The sequence below is a fragment of the Bos javanicus genome, chromosome 8, assembly GCF_032452875.1.
Source record: "Bos javanicus breed banteng chromosome 8, ARS-OSU_banteng_1.0, whole genome shotgun sequence".
Classification (NCBI taxonomy): Eukaryota; Metazoa; Chordata; class Mammalia; order Artiodactyla; family Bovidae; genus Bos; species Bos javanicus.
Window position 1 is genome coordinate 23,788,863 of NC_083875.1, and position 14,666 is coordinate 23,803,528.

Genomic DNA, 14,666 nt, shown 5'->3' on the forward strand with positions numbered 1-14,666 from the left:
CCAAAATTATTTTGTTATGTGTTTGTGTATGAAAATGCAAGGAAAACCCAGTCCATTAAAAAGTAGAAAATAATGAAAAAACTGTTTCATTCATTCTTGCAAAAACACTAAATAATAAATATGTTGGGGAAAAAAAACACCCCAGAAAGAATGTGAAAAATATATAATCCAGCCATTAGTTAAGGTTTATTGAGAGACATTTTAAAAATAGTCCAATAAGTTGGCAGCATTTGCTTCTTTTGTTTATGAAGTGGTTAAGAAACATTTCTAAATAAATATTTGCTCATTAAATGACAGTGTGAGTCTCAGTAGGAGGTGGCCTTGGCAGTCTCCTATTGTAGACTCTGTATTCCCTTCTCACTGATGCTGACCACCTCATCACATGCTTACATGTCTTTTGCTCTCTCAGAAAAGATTTAGTTGGACAAGTTGCTTAATGTTTATTGATCATCAACATTGAAAAAATAAGACAATCTGAATGGAACAGAGAAACCTTCTATTTTTCATTAGTTTCTGGCCATCTAGTTTGAATCAAATTTCAATTATAGACTTGTATTTAGAGGTCAAAAGTGAAGGTAATTGGGCCTGTCAATGCTACATTCAAAAGGATTAAAGTCTGGGCTTCCCTGGTGGGCCAGTGGTTAGGAATCCACCTGCCAAAGCAGGGGACATGGGTTCCATCCCCGGCCAGGGAGGATTACATGTGCTGTGAGGCAACTAAGCCTGTGCACCCCAAATACTGAGCCCGTGCCCTAGAGTCTGTGCTCTGCAGCAAGAGAAAGCTCCACTGTGAGAAGCCTGAGCTCCTCAACTAGAGATCAGCCCACGCTTGCTCCAACTAGAGAAAGCCCACCTGCTGCAACAAAGAGCCAGTCCAGTCATAAATTAATTAATTAAAAATTACCTAGTCTACACTTTATTAAGAACTCCTTAATGCCTCTCCCCCATCCCCCACCCCCTCACACACACAGTCTGGTTGGAGCAACTTTTTATTTATTTTCTTATTTTTGGTTGTGAGACTTGTGGGATCTTAGTTCTCTGACCAGGGCTGGAACTCGGGCCTGCTGCCCTGAAAGCATAGAGTCCCAACCACTAGATCTCCGGGGAATTCCCAGATCTCCTTCCTTTTTTTACCTAATGTTCTTTTTCTGTTCTGGGATGTCATTTAGGATGCCCCATTACCTTTAATTGCCACGTCTTCTTAGGCACCTTTGGCTATGACAGTTTCTCAGTAGGAGACATTTTATGTTATTGTCAATGGTATCATTTTTAAATGTCATTTTCCAACTTTAAGCTCATATAAAACGAAGTGGTTGATTTTTAATATTGATCTTGTTTTCCTACTGCTCCCTCCATCTTGAGCTGTGTTGGTCACCATGGAGCCGACAACCCCATGTGGCCAACTGAGTGCTTGCCTAGTCCAGCCTGAGCTGTACTGTGACTAACAGCATGCACTGTATTTTGAAGGCACTATGAAAAAGAAGAATGTAACTATCTCATTGCTAGTTTTGTATTGTTTTATGTTGAAATGATAACATTTAGATATATTGTTAAAGAAAATATACTGTTCAAATTAACTTTTTTCTTTTTACTCTTTTGATGTGGCCTCCAGAAAAACTTAAATTGCACATTCATATAAAAAGAAGTAGTTTTTTAATTTCCTAGCTGCAGTCACCATCTGCACTGGTTTTGGAGCCCTGGCACATAAAGTCTGTCATTGTTTCCATTGTTTCCCCATCTATTTACCATGAAGTGATAATGAGTTTGAACAAACTCCGGGAGGTACTGAAGGACAGGGAAGCCTGGCATTCTGCCTTCCATGGGGTTGCAAAAAGTCGGACCTGACCTAGCGACTGAAAAACAATAACAAGGTTGATAAAGTTATGTGATGTCTTGCTCCTTATGGCTAAGGCCTCCAAAAAAATTCAGAACAACTTAGTTCAACGGCATTCTATTTTGTTTTCTATATACATTATTTTTTCTTTTACTTAAATATATTTATTTTTAGTTGAATGATAATTGCTTTACAATATTGTGTTGGTTTCTGCCATATATCAACATGAATCAGCCATAGGTATACGTATATCCCCTCCCTCTGGAACCTCCCTGCCCCCACCCCGGCCTCTAGGAACATCACTCTATTTTAGATAGAAAAAAATACGTATCTTTTTGAAAATCACAAACTGCAAGTATTATTGTTTGGTAATAGCAGATTTCTGAATTAAACCTAATTCTTATGAAAAAGAAAACTCTTACAAACAAGGCCCCCTCTCTCCAAATCTCATAATATGAAAAGAAAAAAAGAACAATCTTTTCAAAATGAAAGAATCCTGTAATAATCTAGTTATTTGGCTTATATTTTTCTTTAAGATTCAGCAATTCATTGAAATTTTAAAAAACATTTGAAATTCTCGGTTTCTCTATCTTTTTTCCTCATGGTATATATACATTAAAATAGCAAGGAGCTTAAAGAAAAGAGTTTTAGAGGCAACTAATAATTTAAATGACATGGGGAAAATGAAAGGGAGAACTGAAAGTGGGAAATTCCTCTCAAATAGAAAGAATGGAGGGCCATGCTGTATAAGTAGCCCACACTCAAGGACGAAGGACATTCACTCTGCAAACCCTTGAAGACTCAGCTTCAGCACCTACTAGCAGAACAGGTAGCCCTGTGCCTGATTTCATCATGACCCACCGGTGCCTCCTCCAGATGGTTCTCCTGCTGTGTTTCTCCACCACAGCTCTTTCCAGGAGCTACAGCTTGCTTCGATTCCAACAAAGTCAGAGCCTTAAAGAGTGTCAGAAACTCCTGGGGCAGTTACCTTCAACTCCTCAACATTGCCTCGAGGCCAGGATGGACTTCCAGATGCCTGAGGAGATGAAGCAAGCACAGCAGTTCCAGAAGGAAGATGCCATATTGGTCATGTATGAGATGCTCCAGCACATCTTCGGCATTCTCACCAGAGACTTCTCCAGCACTGGCTGGTCTGAGACCATCATTGAGGACCTCCTTGAGGAACTCTATGGGCAGATGAATCGTCTGCAGCCAATCCAGAAGGAAATAATGCAGAAGCAAAACACCACAGCGGGAGACACAATCGTTCCCCACCTAGGGAAATATTACTTCAACCTCATGCAGTACCTGGAGTCCAAGGAGTACGACAGGTGTGCCTGGACAGTCGTGCAAGTGCAAATACTCACGAACTTTTCTTTCCTGATGAGACTAACAGGTTATGTCCGTGACTGAACATCTCCCACCTGTGGCTCTGGGAAGGGACAATGTGACTTTGAGGTGAGACTCTTCAGCCAGCAGAGGCTCTTAAAGTAACTGACAATGGAATGCACTGGATTTCAATGGACATTAAAGACTAAGCTATTTTTAAATTGATTTATGCATTATTTATTTATTTAAACTTTTATATGAGAAATAAATTATTTATGAAACAAAAGTCAACGTGGCAGTTTCAATCTCAACTTGATTTATGTGACAACACATATTAAAAATTGCAGAGCACCTTGGAGACATTCATTGCAGAACAAGCCTGCAGAGTAGTAGAGTTTCTGGCCCTGCCTTTGAGGCATTTAAAATACAAGGAAGCCGTGGGGAATGTCCAAGTTATACGCATGCCCTCCATGTACCCATACAGTCTACCTGCGCTTCTCTGGGTCACTTCTTTAAATGTACCAGATAGCTCATGCCAGAGGGCCCCTCTATATGATGTGGGGGTTATTTCCTCTCTCTTTTTTCCTTCATTTTGGGGAAAATGTAGACCACGTTACATTTGAGAGTCTTACAAAGTAAGCCTTCTTTATGCCAATAAAATTTGGGCAAATGCCACTTAATTTATAAAATTCTTACTCAAGTAAATGAAAAATTCAGACCTTCTAAATGTCCTCAGTTGCTTGTACACTCCAACCCCTTATTTCCAACAACGTAGTCCTCACAAAGAGGTTTCAGGAACATGAGCCAAAAATTACTTAAGACTGTCTTGGGGGTCATTAGAAACTGTCAAACATGCTAATTCACGCAATTAAAAATAAGGGAAAAGTCATCTTGAAAATATTAAGTTTACATCCATGAAAGATAGAAAAGTAAAATGATATTAAATACTTGTTTTAGTACACAGAAAATATAGTTTAAATAAAGTTTAATAAAATGCTACTGTTATATACAAAATATATTTTAATATTCTATGCTTAGTATTTACAATACTTTCTATAAATTTATTATAAAATTGGAAACGTGAGATATTTCATTTAAAATAAGTATATAATTCAATATAAAATTCGAAAAAAGAAAGTGCTGTGTGCTTTTTAAAATATTCCTAGTTTTCAGCTATTCAACACTTACTCCCCCCACTTCAAGGCCGAATCCTTGAAAGACCCGGAAAATTCCAGAGCATTCCAGGGGCGCACAGTTCTTTGCTCCCTGACCCAGGTGGTGGCCGCGTTCCGTCTCACCCCCAGAAAGTCCCCCAAACCGTCCCATGGTTCTTTGTCCCCTGGCCACCGCTGAGTTCTCCTCTGTCTGCAACGCACTCCCAGGGTCCCCTAGCCAGTCTCATCGCCTTGGCTGTTTCTCACGTTGTCCAAAATGGCTCCAAGCCTGTAGTCTCACTGACTCCACCTGGCTCCGCTTTGTGCTCAAGGTCCTCCCATCGTCCCATCTCTCACAGTCTCACCCCCAACGCCGGGTTTTCTTGGTCCACACCGCGGTGCCACCACCCCAAGACGATTGTCTCATCACCTATGCGCGCTTTCACTTTGTCCGCAAAGCCGTCCCATCAACTCGAAGCCAAAAGCCTCAGCGCTGCCACCGTGTTGCATTTTGTGCCCAACGCCTTTCCGTCTTGCCACAGCGAATAGTCTCGTCGCCACTTCCAGGTTCCCCTGTGTGGACCACACTCATTCGTCGTCGGGTAGTCTCATCGCTCCGTCGGGTTTAACTCTGTCGCAAAGCTGTCCAATCGTCCCACCACCACCAGTAGTTTTTCGCCACCGTCACGTTTCACTTTGTCCGCAACGCGGACTCAGCGTCTCAAAGCCGAGCAGGGCTCCCTTGTATGAGAAACGCCCTCCCATCACCCCATAGACGATGGTCTCCCCGCTTCCGCTGTGCTTCACTTTGAGCACCAAGCCCGCCCATCGTCCGACAGCGAATCATCTCAGCCACCGCCGCATCTAAAGCGAGCGCCGCGCCGCCCCCGTTGCCCCACAGCCTCCCGTCTCCTCGTCGGCTTTCACTCTGTCCGCAACACTTTCCAGTCGTCTTATGGGCAACAGCCTCCCCCACCCCCACCCCGCAGCCCCGCCGGGTTTCACGTGGTGCAGGACTCTACCCCAGCGTCCTATCGCCAATATTCTCATCGCCTCCGCTGTTTTACACTCGCCGCAAGCCCTCCGACTTCTCAGCGCCTCATCTCGCTCAGAACCCCCGCCTTGGGGGTTCTTTTCTTCAAACATGGCCAGTTCGGGTTGACGTGTGGAAAGAAAGCCCACTACTCAGGCGATCTTTCCGAACATGCAATATTCTGGCTCCCTACTCAGGACAGCGGAAACCAGCCCTTTTCCATCAAAGGGCTAATGGTATGCGCACCCTTGAATCAGTGCTCCTATAAAAAGCTCTGTGGAAACTGCGTTCTGTCTCTCCAGCACCACCACGAGAGTCATCTGCTAACTCTCAAGACTGCGATTCGAAAGCAAAAACGATGGAACCACAGCGTGCGCGCTCTCGCGGTCGCCGGGAGAAACAGGCTGTCTGCGGTTCCATCTCAGCGCTCTTTGCTCATCGTTTCGCGGTGCTCGCGCGCCCCCTCCGGCCATCTGCAGAATCACTGACATTCTCTATGGCCCACATCCACTTGCTGGTGGAAGGAGTGATACTCTGCTGCATCCCTGCTTGCTCTCTTCGCTGGACTGGGATCCACTGCCAGAAAGACAAGGAAATCTTCAAACACTTGAAATAGATGCAAAGGATCCGCCATCAGTCGCGCCTAAAGGACAAAGCCGACTTCAGATTTCCTTGGAAAAGAGAGATGATCACTCCAATGCAGACGACTCAGGGCCCCAGCAACCACTATCTGATGCTCCAGCAGAGCTTCCAATTCTTCACCACGGAGGACAGCCGTGCTACTCTGTAGCCCGGATCAGAGTCTGAAACAACTGGAGCAGATGCAAGGAGACATTCTGTGCTGTTCTCATTGGAACTTGGTGCCCGGGAGTATTTCCATGACACCCATCTCTACCTCAGGGAGCTGGAATACAGCCACTTTGCCTGAGACGCTGTCACAGTGGAAATTAAAAGTGCTTTTCCCTCATGTAAGAATCCTCAAAGAAATGGCAACAATGAAAGTGTTTATATTTGTAACTCTCGCTAATGAATTCCATTTCGTTTCTTCCTGTTGTAAAGCAATTGCAGCCCATATTTCCTCAGGCACTGAAAACTGAAATGAAAATCATGATTTTTCAGAAACAGATGTGGACAGCAGAAGAGAATGTCTTTTCTTCTGTAAAGATCTTTTGATCATCCTTTAAAAGATCTCTTGATGTCTGTGGGACTAGTATTTTCTATACTCAGAGTTCAGAGTTTCTTTCTCATGGACAGGTCTTCAGGATCCTCTGTTCTTAAAAATCTTTCTCAGTTAATTCTAGGTGCTATGGAGATAAAGAATAAACTGTGTGGATTTTCCTCATAATAGAAACTTATCTTTTCTTCCTGAAGAGCACCTTCTGGATCAGGTGAGTCTTCTGGTTTGCTCACATTCAAAGGGTGATTCAGGGACATGGGTACCTTCTGTTTTGTGGCTTTTTCCATCATCAATATGTGACTCCAAGTTTGTCTGTGGTACTTGGATCTAATACACCCGGCAGTAAAGGGATGAAGTCTGGTGGCTCACAGGGGATGTTTCCAAGTGCCAGGACTACAGAGGGTGAGAGCACTTCCTCTCACATTCCATGGCCTGGATTTATCCTCATGGGAATCTCATTGCAAGCAAGTTGGGAAACTATTGGGTGATGAATGGATGAAAAGATAAGTTCAGGGTGCTGACTTTGAAAAATGCACAACATGATAGTTGAAAGTTAAGTGTCTGGGGGGCAAAATGAGGACTGCAGCCCAGGAGACAGCGCATCAGATAGCTCTGAGAAGCTGTTCCAAAGACACACAGAGGGATACATGTGATTTTGGTGAAGGGGCAATACATGTAATCATGTGCCTATTTTTTTGTGGAAGTTTTCTGCCAGTGTCATGAAGGTTTCCTGGAGTCACAAGAAGCAGTCATCACCATGAAGGATTTCCATGCTTTTCTAGATATGAGGAGATAGAAGAACAATTGAGTTCTTAAAATGGGCTCCTGAAAATCGCTAACCTTCTGAAGATTTGTTCTGTCAGTTTTCGCTGCACACAGCATGCCTCACTTCTGCTTTCCACCTTAGATTCCTTTCCAGGGGTGTTAAAAATCAGCAGCTGCAAGAACACGTGATTGAATCCTTGTAGGTAGATGGCAAGTGCCAATGGCACGTGCTAGTTTGTACTTGACAGGGCATGAGACCATGTTCACGTTTGCACTATTTGTTCAAATGAAGTTCTGATGGGGGTCGAGGGGAATAAGTATTGTTGTTGCTTCCACACACTTCGTTAAAATACAATCTGACCCAAATGCTTTTTCTCCAAGTTCAGCTTTGGGGAGAACGACAAGAATGCCAGTCATAGTTCACAGTATCATCCACTGTTTGAAAGAAACATTCAAGCTGATCCCCAAAGTCATTGCCTACTGGAAAATATCCACAGTGTAGACACATTACGGGCTGTTTCCTTACTACCTGAGGGAGACAAGAAAAGAAGAATCAGGCAGTTCCTTGCAACTACTTGAGGATGACTGAAGAAAACGTGATGAGTGAGTCTTCCATTTGGGTCCAGGCCCAAGAGCCTCATCCTGATCTTCTAAATATTGGAAATGGAAAGTTGAAGACAGTCTTCCTAAAAATGAGCATCAAAATATATCTCACATATGCTGTGTGCAGAGTACAAAAACAAAACAAAACAAAACAAATTTTTGTGTCCACAAACAGTTAAGGGATAAAATTAATTGCAATTGATGAACAACTTTATAAAATATTTGACACATTACTATGCTTAGCCTATTAATACCACTACCAGTCACCTAATTAGTCTTGCTGTTATCCTGCTGATGAGGTAACATTTATGGTGCAGGAGAATAAATAATAGAGGATAAGATAGCAATTCAAGTAAACATTTGCTGTTCACCCTTTTATGTTAAAGTAGCAAGACACATGTATATACTTATTTAATATATATTGTACAAGTGTGTGTATTTATATATGTGTATGTATTTTTGTTCAGTCCCTTAGTTATATCCGACTGTCTGTGACCCCATGAACTGTAGCATGCCAGGCTTCCCTGTCCTTCACTATCTCCCAAGTTTGCTCAAACTCATGTCCATTGAGTCAGTGATGCCAAGCAACCAACTCATCCTCTGTCACCCCCTTCTCCTCCTGCCCTCAATCTTCCACAGCATCAGGGTCATTTTCAAAGAGTCGGTTTCTTCTCAGCAGGTGGCCAAAGCATTAGAGCTGCAGCTTCAGCACCCGTGCTTTCAATGCATATTCAGGGTTGATCTCTTTTAGGATTGACTGGTTTGATGTCCTTGCAGTCCAAGAGACTCTCAAGAATCTTCTTCAGTACCACAGTTCAAAAACACGAATTCTTCGGCACTCAGTTTTCTTTTTGGTCCAAATGACATCCATACATGACTACTGGAAAAACCATAACTTTGACTACGTGGATGTTTGTTGGCAACATGGTATCTCTGCTTTTTAACACACTGTCTATATTTCTCATAAAATTTCTTCCAAGGAGAAAGAGTCTTTTAATTTTGTGGCTGCATTCACCGTCCGTCAGTAGTAATTTTGGACCCCAAGAAAATAAAATCTGACAGTGTTGCCAATTTTTCTGCATGTATTTGCCATGAAGTGAAGGGACTGTATGCCATGATCCTCATTTTTTGAATGTTGATACAACTATATATGTATAGGTATTTTTTGGGGGGGTCTGATTTAGCTGTACCTCAAACTGGTTCTCTAGAAACGTGGTTAATTTAGGTCAGGGAAACCATAGATGTTATAGAGATTCTGTTTTACATGATAGCTGAAGATTTTCAAAATTTGAATTTTTGAAATTGCTATTATGGTGGAAAATTTATGTACTACGATTGGCATATTCATTCCCAAAAATCCTCTCTGTTTTGTTTTCCATGCATGCAATCTGAATTGTGATACACAGAATGAAATATTGTAAATACAAAAGAAATGTTTCAACAATTAGAACATTTAAATAGAATTTGTGACTACAACGGTTCCATGTGAAATCCTTAGCTTTTCTAAGTTAAAATTAATGAAACTCTATGTGAACTTACAATTTAACAGATGAGATGGCACTAGTGGTAAAGAATCTGCCTGCCACTGCAGGAGACAGGCGATGCGGGTTCCGTCCCTAGGGTGGGAAGATCCCCTCTATAAGGAAATGACAACCCACTCCAGTATTCTTGTCAGAGGACCCTGGCAGGCTACTGTTCATGGGGACACAAAGAGTCAGAAACGACTGATGGACCAAACAACAACAACCATGCGGAAAAGTATAAAACTAGAGAAACACAAAGGAAAGTTTGTGTGTGATTTTCGATGTTATCATGGTTCACATAAGAAAACAATATACCTCCTGGAGTTCGCAAGTTATCACTGGAAGTCCCAATGCTGGAGTGTTTCTACATTTAGTTAAAATATAATAATGAAAATGATTCAGTGTCTTATATGTGTTCAGTTCAGTTCAGTCGCTCACTGGTGTCCGACTACAGTTCAGTCGCTCAGTCGTGTCTGACACTATACGACCCCATGAACTGCTGCACACCAGGCCTCGCTGTCCATCACCAAATCCCGGAGTTCACTAAAATCACGTCCATCAAGTCAGTGATGCCATCCAGCCATCTCATCCTCTGTCATCCCCTTCTCCTCCTGCCCCAAATCCATCCTGCATCAGAGTCTTTTCCAATGAGTCAACACTTCACGTGAGGTGGCCAAAGTACTGGAGTTTCAGCGTTAGCATCATTCCCTCCAAAGAACTCCCAGGGCTGATCTCCTTCAGAATGGACTGGTTGGATCTCCCTGCAGTCCAGGGGACTCTCGGGAGTCTTCTCCAACACCACAGTTCAAAAGCATCAATTCTTTGGCGCTCAGCTTCCTTCACAATCCTACTCTCACATCCATAATGACCAATGGAAAAACCATAGCCTTGACTAGACGGACCTTTGTTGACAAAGTAATGTCTCTGCTTTGGAATATGCTATCTAGGCTGGTCATAACTTTTCTTCCAAGGAGTAAGTGTCTTTTAATTTCATGGTTGCAATCACCATCTGCAGTGATTTTGGAGCCCCAAAAAATTAAGTCTGACACTGTTTCCACTGTTTCCCCATCTGTTTGCCATGAAGTGATGGGACCAGATGCCATGATCTTCATTTTCTGAATGTTGAGCTCAAAGCCAACTTTTTCACTCTCCTCTTTTACTTTCATCAAGAGGGTTGTTAGCTCCTCCTCACTTTCTGTCATAAGGGTGGTGTCATCTGCATATCTGAGGTTACTGATATTTCTCCTGGCAATCTTGATTCCAGCTTGTGCTTTTTCCAGCCCAGCGTTTCTCATATGTGTAATAAAATTCAAAAAATTTATAATCCTCCTTGGAAACCATGTTAGATCTGAAATACTATCAAGACCATGAGAAAAGTACCTTACCTTATTTTTTAAATTGTACATATTTGTAGCTCATCAAAAACAAATATATGAGTCAAGTATGTTTCATCAAGAAAAATAATAAAACAATAGAAAAATATGTAATTCACTTTATTAACGTGAAAAAATGGATAGGTTTAATGTATGAAATTCATACTTTGGAAAAAATGATATGGTCATAAAGTGTCCATGGCTAAGGATATAAAAATAGAGGGAAAATGGCTAATGCATGTAATAATGAAAATCCATTTTTTCCCATTATTGAAAAAGAAGATGAATACGTGCGTCTAGGAACATACATTTCACATTACTAGAATCACTAGTGTGAATGCGAATTGTTTTTTCTTTACTTCTGTATTTGCTACTTTATGTTTAAATTGGCAGGACAGCTCACTGTTCTTTGATTTCTAATTTCCTGCCTTCTTCCCAGCTGGAGTTCAGAGGAAACCAATATAGCCAATCTCGAAACTCAATATGCCAGGAAATCTGGAAAACTCAGCAGTGGCCACAGGACTGGAAAAGCTCAGTTTTCATTCCAGTCCCTAAGAAAGGCAATACCAAAGAATGCTCAAACTACTGCACAATTGCATTCATCTTACACACTAGCAAAGGAATGCTCAAAATTCTCGAAGCCAGGCGTCAACAATACATGAACTGTGAACTTCCAGATGTTCGAGCTGGTTTTAGAAAAGACAGAGGAACCATAGAATAAATTACCAACATCCGCTGGATCATCGAAAAAGCAAGAGAGTTCCAGAAAAACATCTATTTCTGCTTTATTGACTATGCCAAAGCCTTTGACTATGTGGATCACAATAAACTGTGGAAACTTCTGAAAGAGATGGGAATCCCAGACCACCTGACTGCCTCTTGAGAAATCTGTATGCAGGTCAGGAAGCAACAGTTAGAACTGGACATGGGAACAACAGACAGGTTCCAAATAGGAAAAGGAGTACGTGAAGGCTGTATATTATCACCCTGCTTATTTAACTTATAATAGAGTACATCATGAGAAACACTGGGCCAGATGAAGCACAAGCTGGAATCAAGATTGCCGGGAGAAAGATCAATAACCTCAGATATGCAGATAACACCACCCTTAAGGCAGAAAGTGAAGAACAAAAGAGTCTCTTGAGAACATGAAAAAGGAAAGAGTCGGCTTAAACCTCAACTTTCAGAAAACTAAGATCATGGCATCCAGTCTCATCACTTCATGGCACATAGTGGAGAAACAGTGGAAACTGTGGCAGACTTTCTTTTCTGGGGCTCCAAAACCACTGCAGATGGTGACTGCAGACATGGAATAAAAAGCTTACTCCTTGGAAGAAAAGTTATGACCAACCTAGACAGCATATTAAAAAGTAGAGACATACTTTGGCAACAATGGTCCATCTAGTCAAAGCTATGGTTTTTCCAGTAGTCATGTATGAATGTGAGAGTTGGACTATAAAGAAAGCTGAGCGCTGAAGAACTGATGTGCTTGAACTGTGGTGTTGGAGAAGATTCTTGAGAGTCCCTTGGACTGCAAGGAGATGAAACCAGTCCATCCTAAAGGAAATCAGTTGAATGTTCATTGGAAGGACTGACATTGAAGCGGAAACGCGAATACTTTGGCCACTTGATTCGAAGAGTTGACTAAGTTGAAAAGACCTTGATGCTGGGAAAGATTTATGGAGGGAGGAGAAGGGGACGACAGAAGATGAGATGGTTGGATGGCATCACCGACTCAATGGACATGAGTTTGCGTAAACTCCGGGAGTTGGTGATGGACAGGGAAGCCTGGCATGCTGCAGTCCATGGGATCGCAAAGAGCAGGATACGACTGAGCTGAGCCACTGAACTGAACTGAACTGAAGCCAGTATTTGACTACAGCCCATAGATGGAAGTGTAACTCCAGTTCCTGTTTGTTCATGAATGCATCACTCACTAGTGAACCAAGACTACAAGGCTGAGGACCTAGAACACAGAGATGGAGGTTGCCTCAGCTCTTCATTCTCTCAGTACTGTAGCTTGCTCCTTGCTCTAGTCCAATGCTGGATAACGGATCCCTGAACAAAGGCCATCAAAGACTTCCAGGGACCGATGAAGAGCCTGGTGTGATGAAGTAACACCTGCCACTTAAACTCTCCTCTCAAATCTCACCTGGTTCACCTGCTTTCTTGGTTAAAGCTTTCGGGGTAGTTTTATGAGAGAGTCTATGTGACACTGAATGTAGATTTCCCCATGGTTTCCTTAGTTGTACATGTACCTGGATGCAGTCTCTATAGACGTGTTGAAGAACAGGTCAGGAGACCTGATGTCTAATGATGGCAAGAGCATCATCATCATTCAAAAAGATTTTGACTCGCAGGATGAGAACTGCCTTCACAGCAAGTTTACAAACTAGATAGGAAGATGAAACTCCTTGCTATATTCTCATATGCTTCACCTTAAAGTGAGAATTATTTCATTCAAATTGATTAGGGCCTTAGTAACCACAGGACTCCAAAAAGTGCCAATCATCATATTTGGAACACATGGCACTCATTTTGCAAACTGCATCCACTTTCCATCATTCTAACAGCATTCAAACTTAATGTGTTTTCATTTTCTTAAGTAAACAATGTGTTTTCCTTTAACTTTTAGACATTCCCCTGAGTTTACACTTGACCATAGCTTCACATGCATCTCTACTCCTATCAAGTCTCTTGTGAGCATTTGCTGTGTTGATGAAAAGCAACAGTGCTAGTAAGAACTACAAGTGAGTAGTCACATGAGTGGAAGGTACTTTAAAGAGTTTGTTACTATTTTGGCTGTGCCACGTGACTTAAGAGGCATTAGTTTCCTGACTGGGGATCGAACCCAGGCCCACAGCAGTGAAAACTTTGAGACCTAACCACTGACGGCCAAGGAAGTCTCAAATTACTTTAAATTTTGCAGTGTTCGTTCTTTAGTTTTTCATTCAAGGATTCAGAGAAGGTCTAAATTGCTTTAACATTACATATTTACTAAAATAAATGACTGTTGGAGAACTGAATGGAGTATGACAAGAGTCAAAAACCATGTAAAAGTCATGTTAAAAGTAAAGCATAAATCCAACACATTTGAGACACAAAATGATAAAGGTTAAAATAATTTAAAAATTAATAGAATCTGCTTAAACATTAAAGATGCTATCGATTGATTTAATACACAAACTCCATTATTACTTGGAAGAGGAAGAAAAACCTAAAATCACATAATCAGATCAGATCAGATCAGTCGCTCAGCCCTGTCCGACTCTTTGCGACCCCATGAATCCCAGCACGCCAGGCCTCCCTGTCCATCACCAACTCCCGGAGTTCACTCAGACTCATGTCCATCGAGTCAGTGATGCCATCCAGCCATCTCATCCTCTGTCTTCCTCTTCTCCTCCTGCCCCCAATCCCTCCCAGCATCAGAGTCTTTTCCAATGAGTCAACTCTTCACATGAGGTGGCCAAAGTACTGGAGTTTCAGCTTTAGCATCATTCCTTCCAAAGAAATACCAAGGCTGATCTCCTTCAGAATGGACTTGTTGGATCTCCCTGCAGTCCAAGGGACTCTCAAGAGTCTTCTCCAACACCACAGTTCAAAAGCATCAATTCTTCGGCGCTCAGCCTTCTTCACAGTCCAACTCTCATATCCATACATGACCACAGGAAAAACCATAGCCTTGACTAGACGAACCTTTGTTGGCAAAGTAATGTCTCTGCTTTTTTAATATGCTATCTAGGTTGGTCATATCTTTCCTTCCAAGGAGTAAGCGTCTTTTAATTTCATGGCTGCAGTCACCATCTGTAGTGATTTTGGAACCCAGAAAAATAAAGTCTGACACTGTTTCCACTGTTTCCCCATCTATTTCCCAT

The 14,666-nt window shown here is 42.0% G+C and overlaps 1 protein-coding gene across 1 annotated transcript; it reads left to right on the forward strand.

The window, feature by feature from the left end:
- The first annotated feature begins 2,468 nt into the window (after positions 1–2,468).
- On the forward strand, positions 2,469–3,454 carry LOC133252540 (interferon beta). The gene has a single exon (XM_061425181.1). The coding sequence runs from the start codon at positions 2,687–2,689 to the stop codon at positions 3,245–3,247; it is 561 nt and encodes a 186-aa protein (XP_061281165.1). The 5' UTR covers positions 2,469–2,686; the 3' UTR covers positions 3,248–3,454.
- The last annotated feature ends 11,212 nt before the right edge of the window (positions 3,455–14,666 follow it).

Excerpts from the sequence above, each read along its gene's own strand:
- LOC133252540 (XM_061425181.1), top strand. The coding sequence starts at position 2,687 with ATGACCCACCGGTGCCTCCTCCAGATGGTTCTCCTGCTGTGTTTCTCC.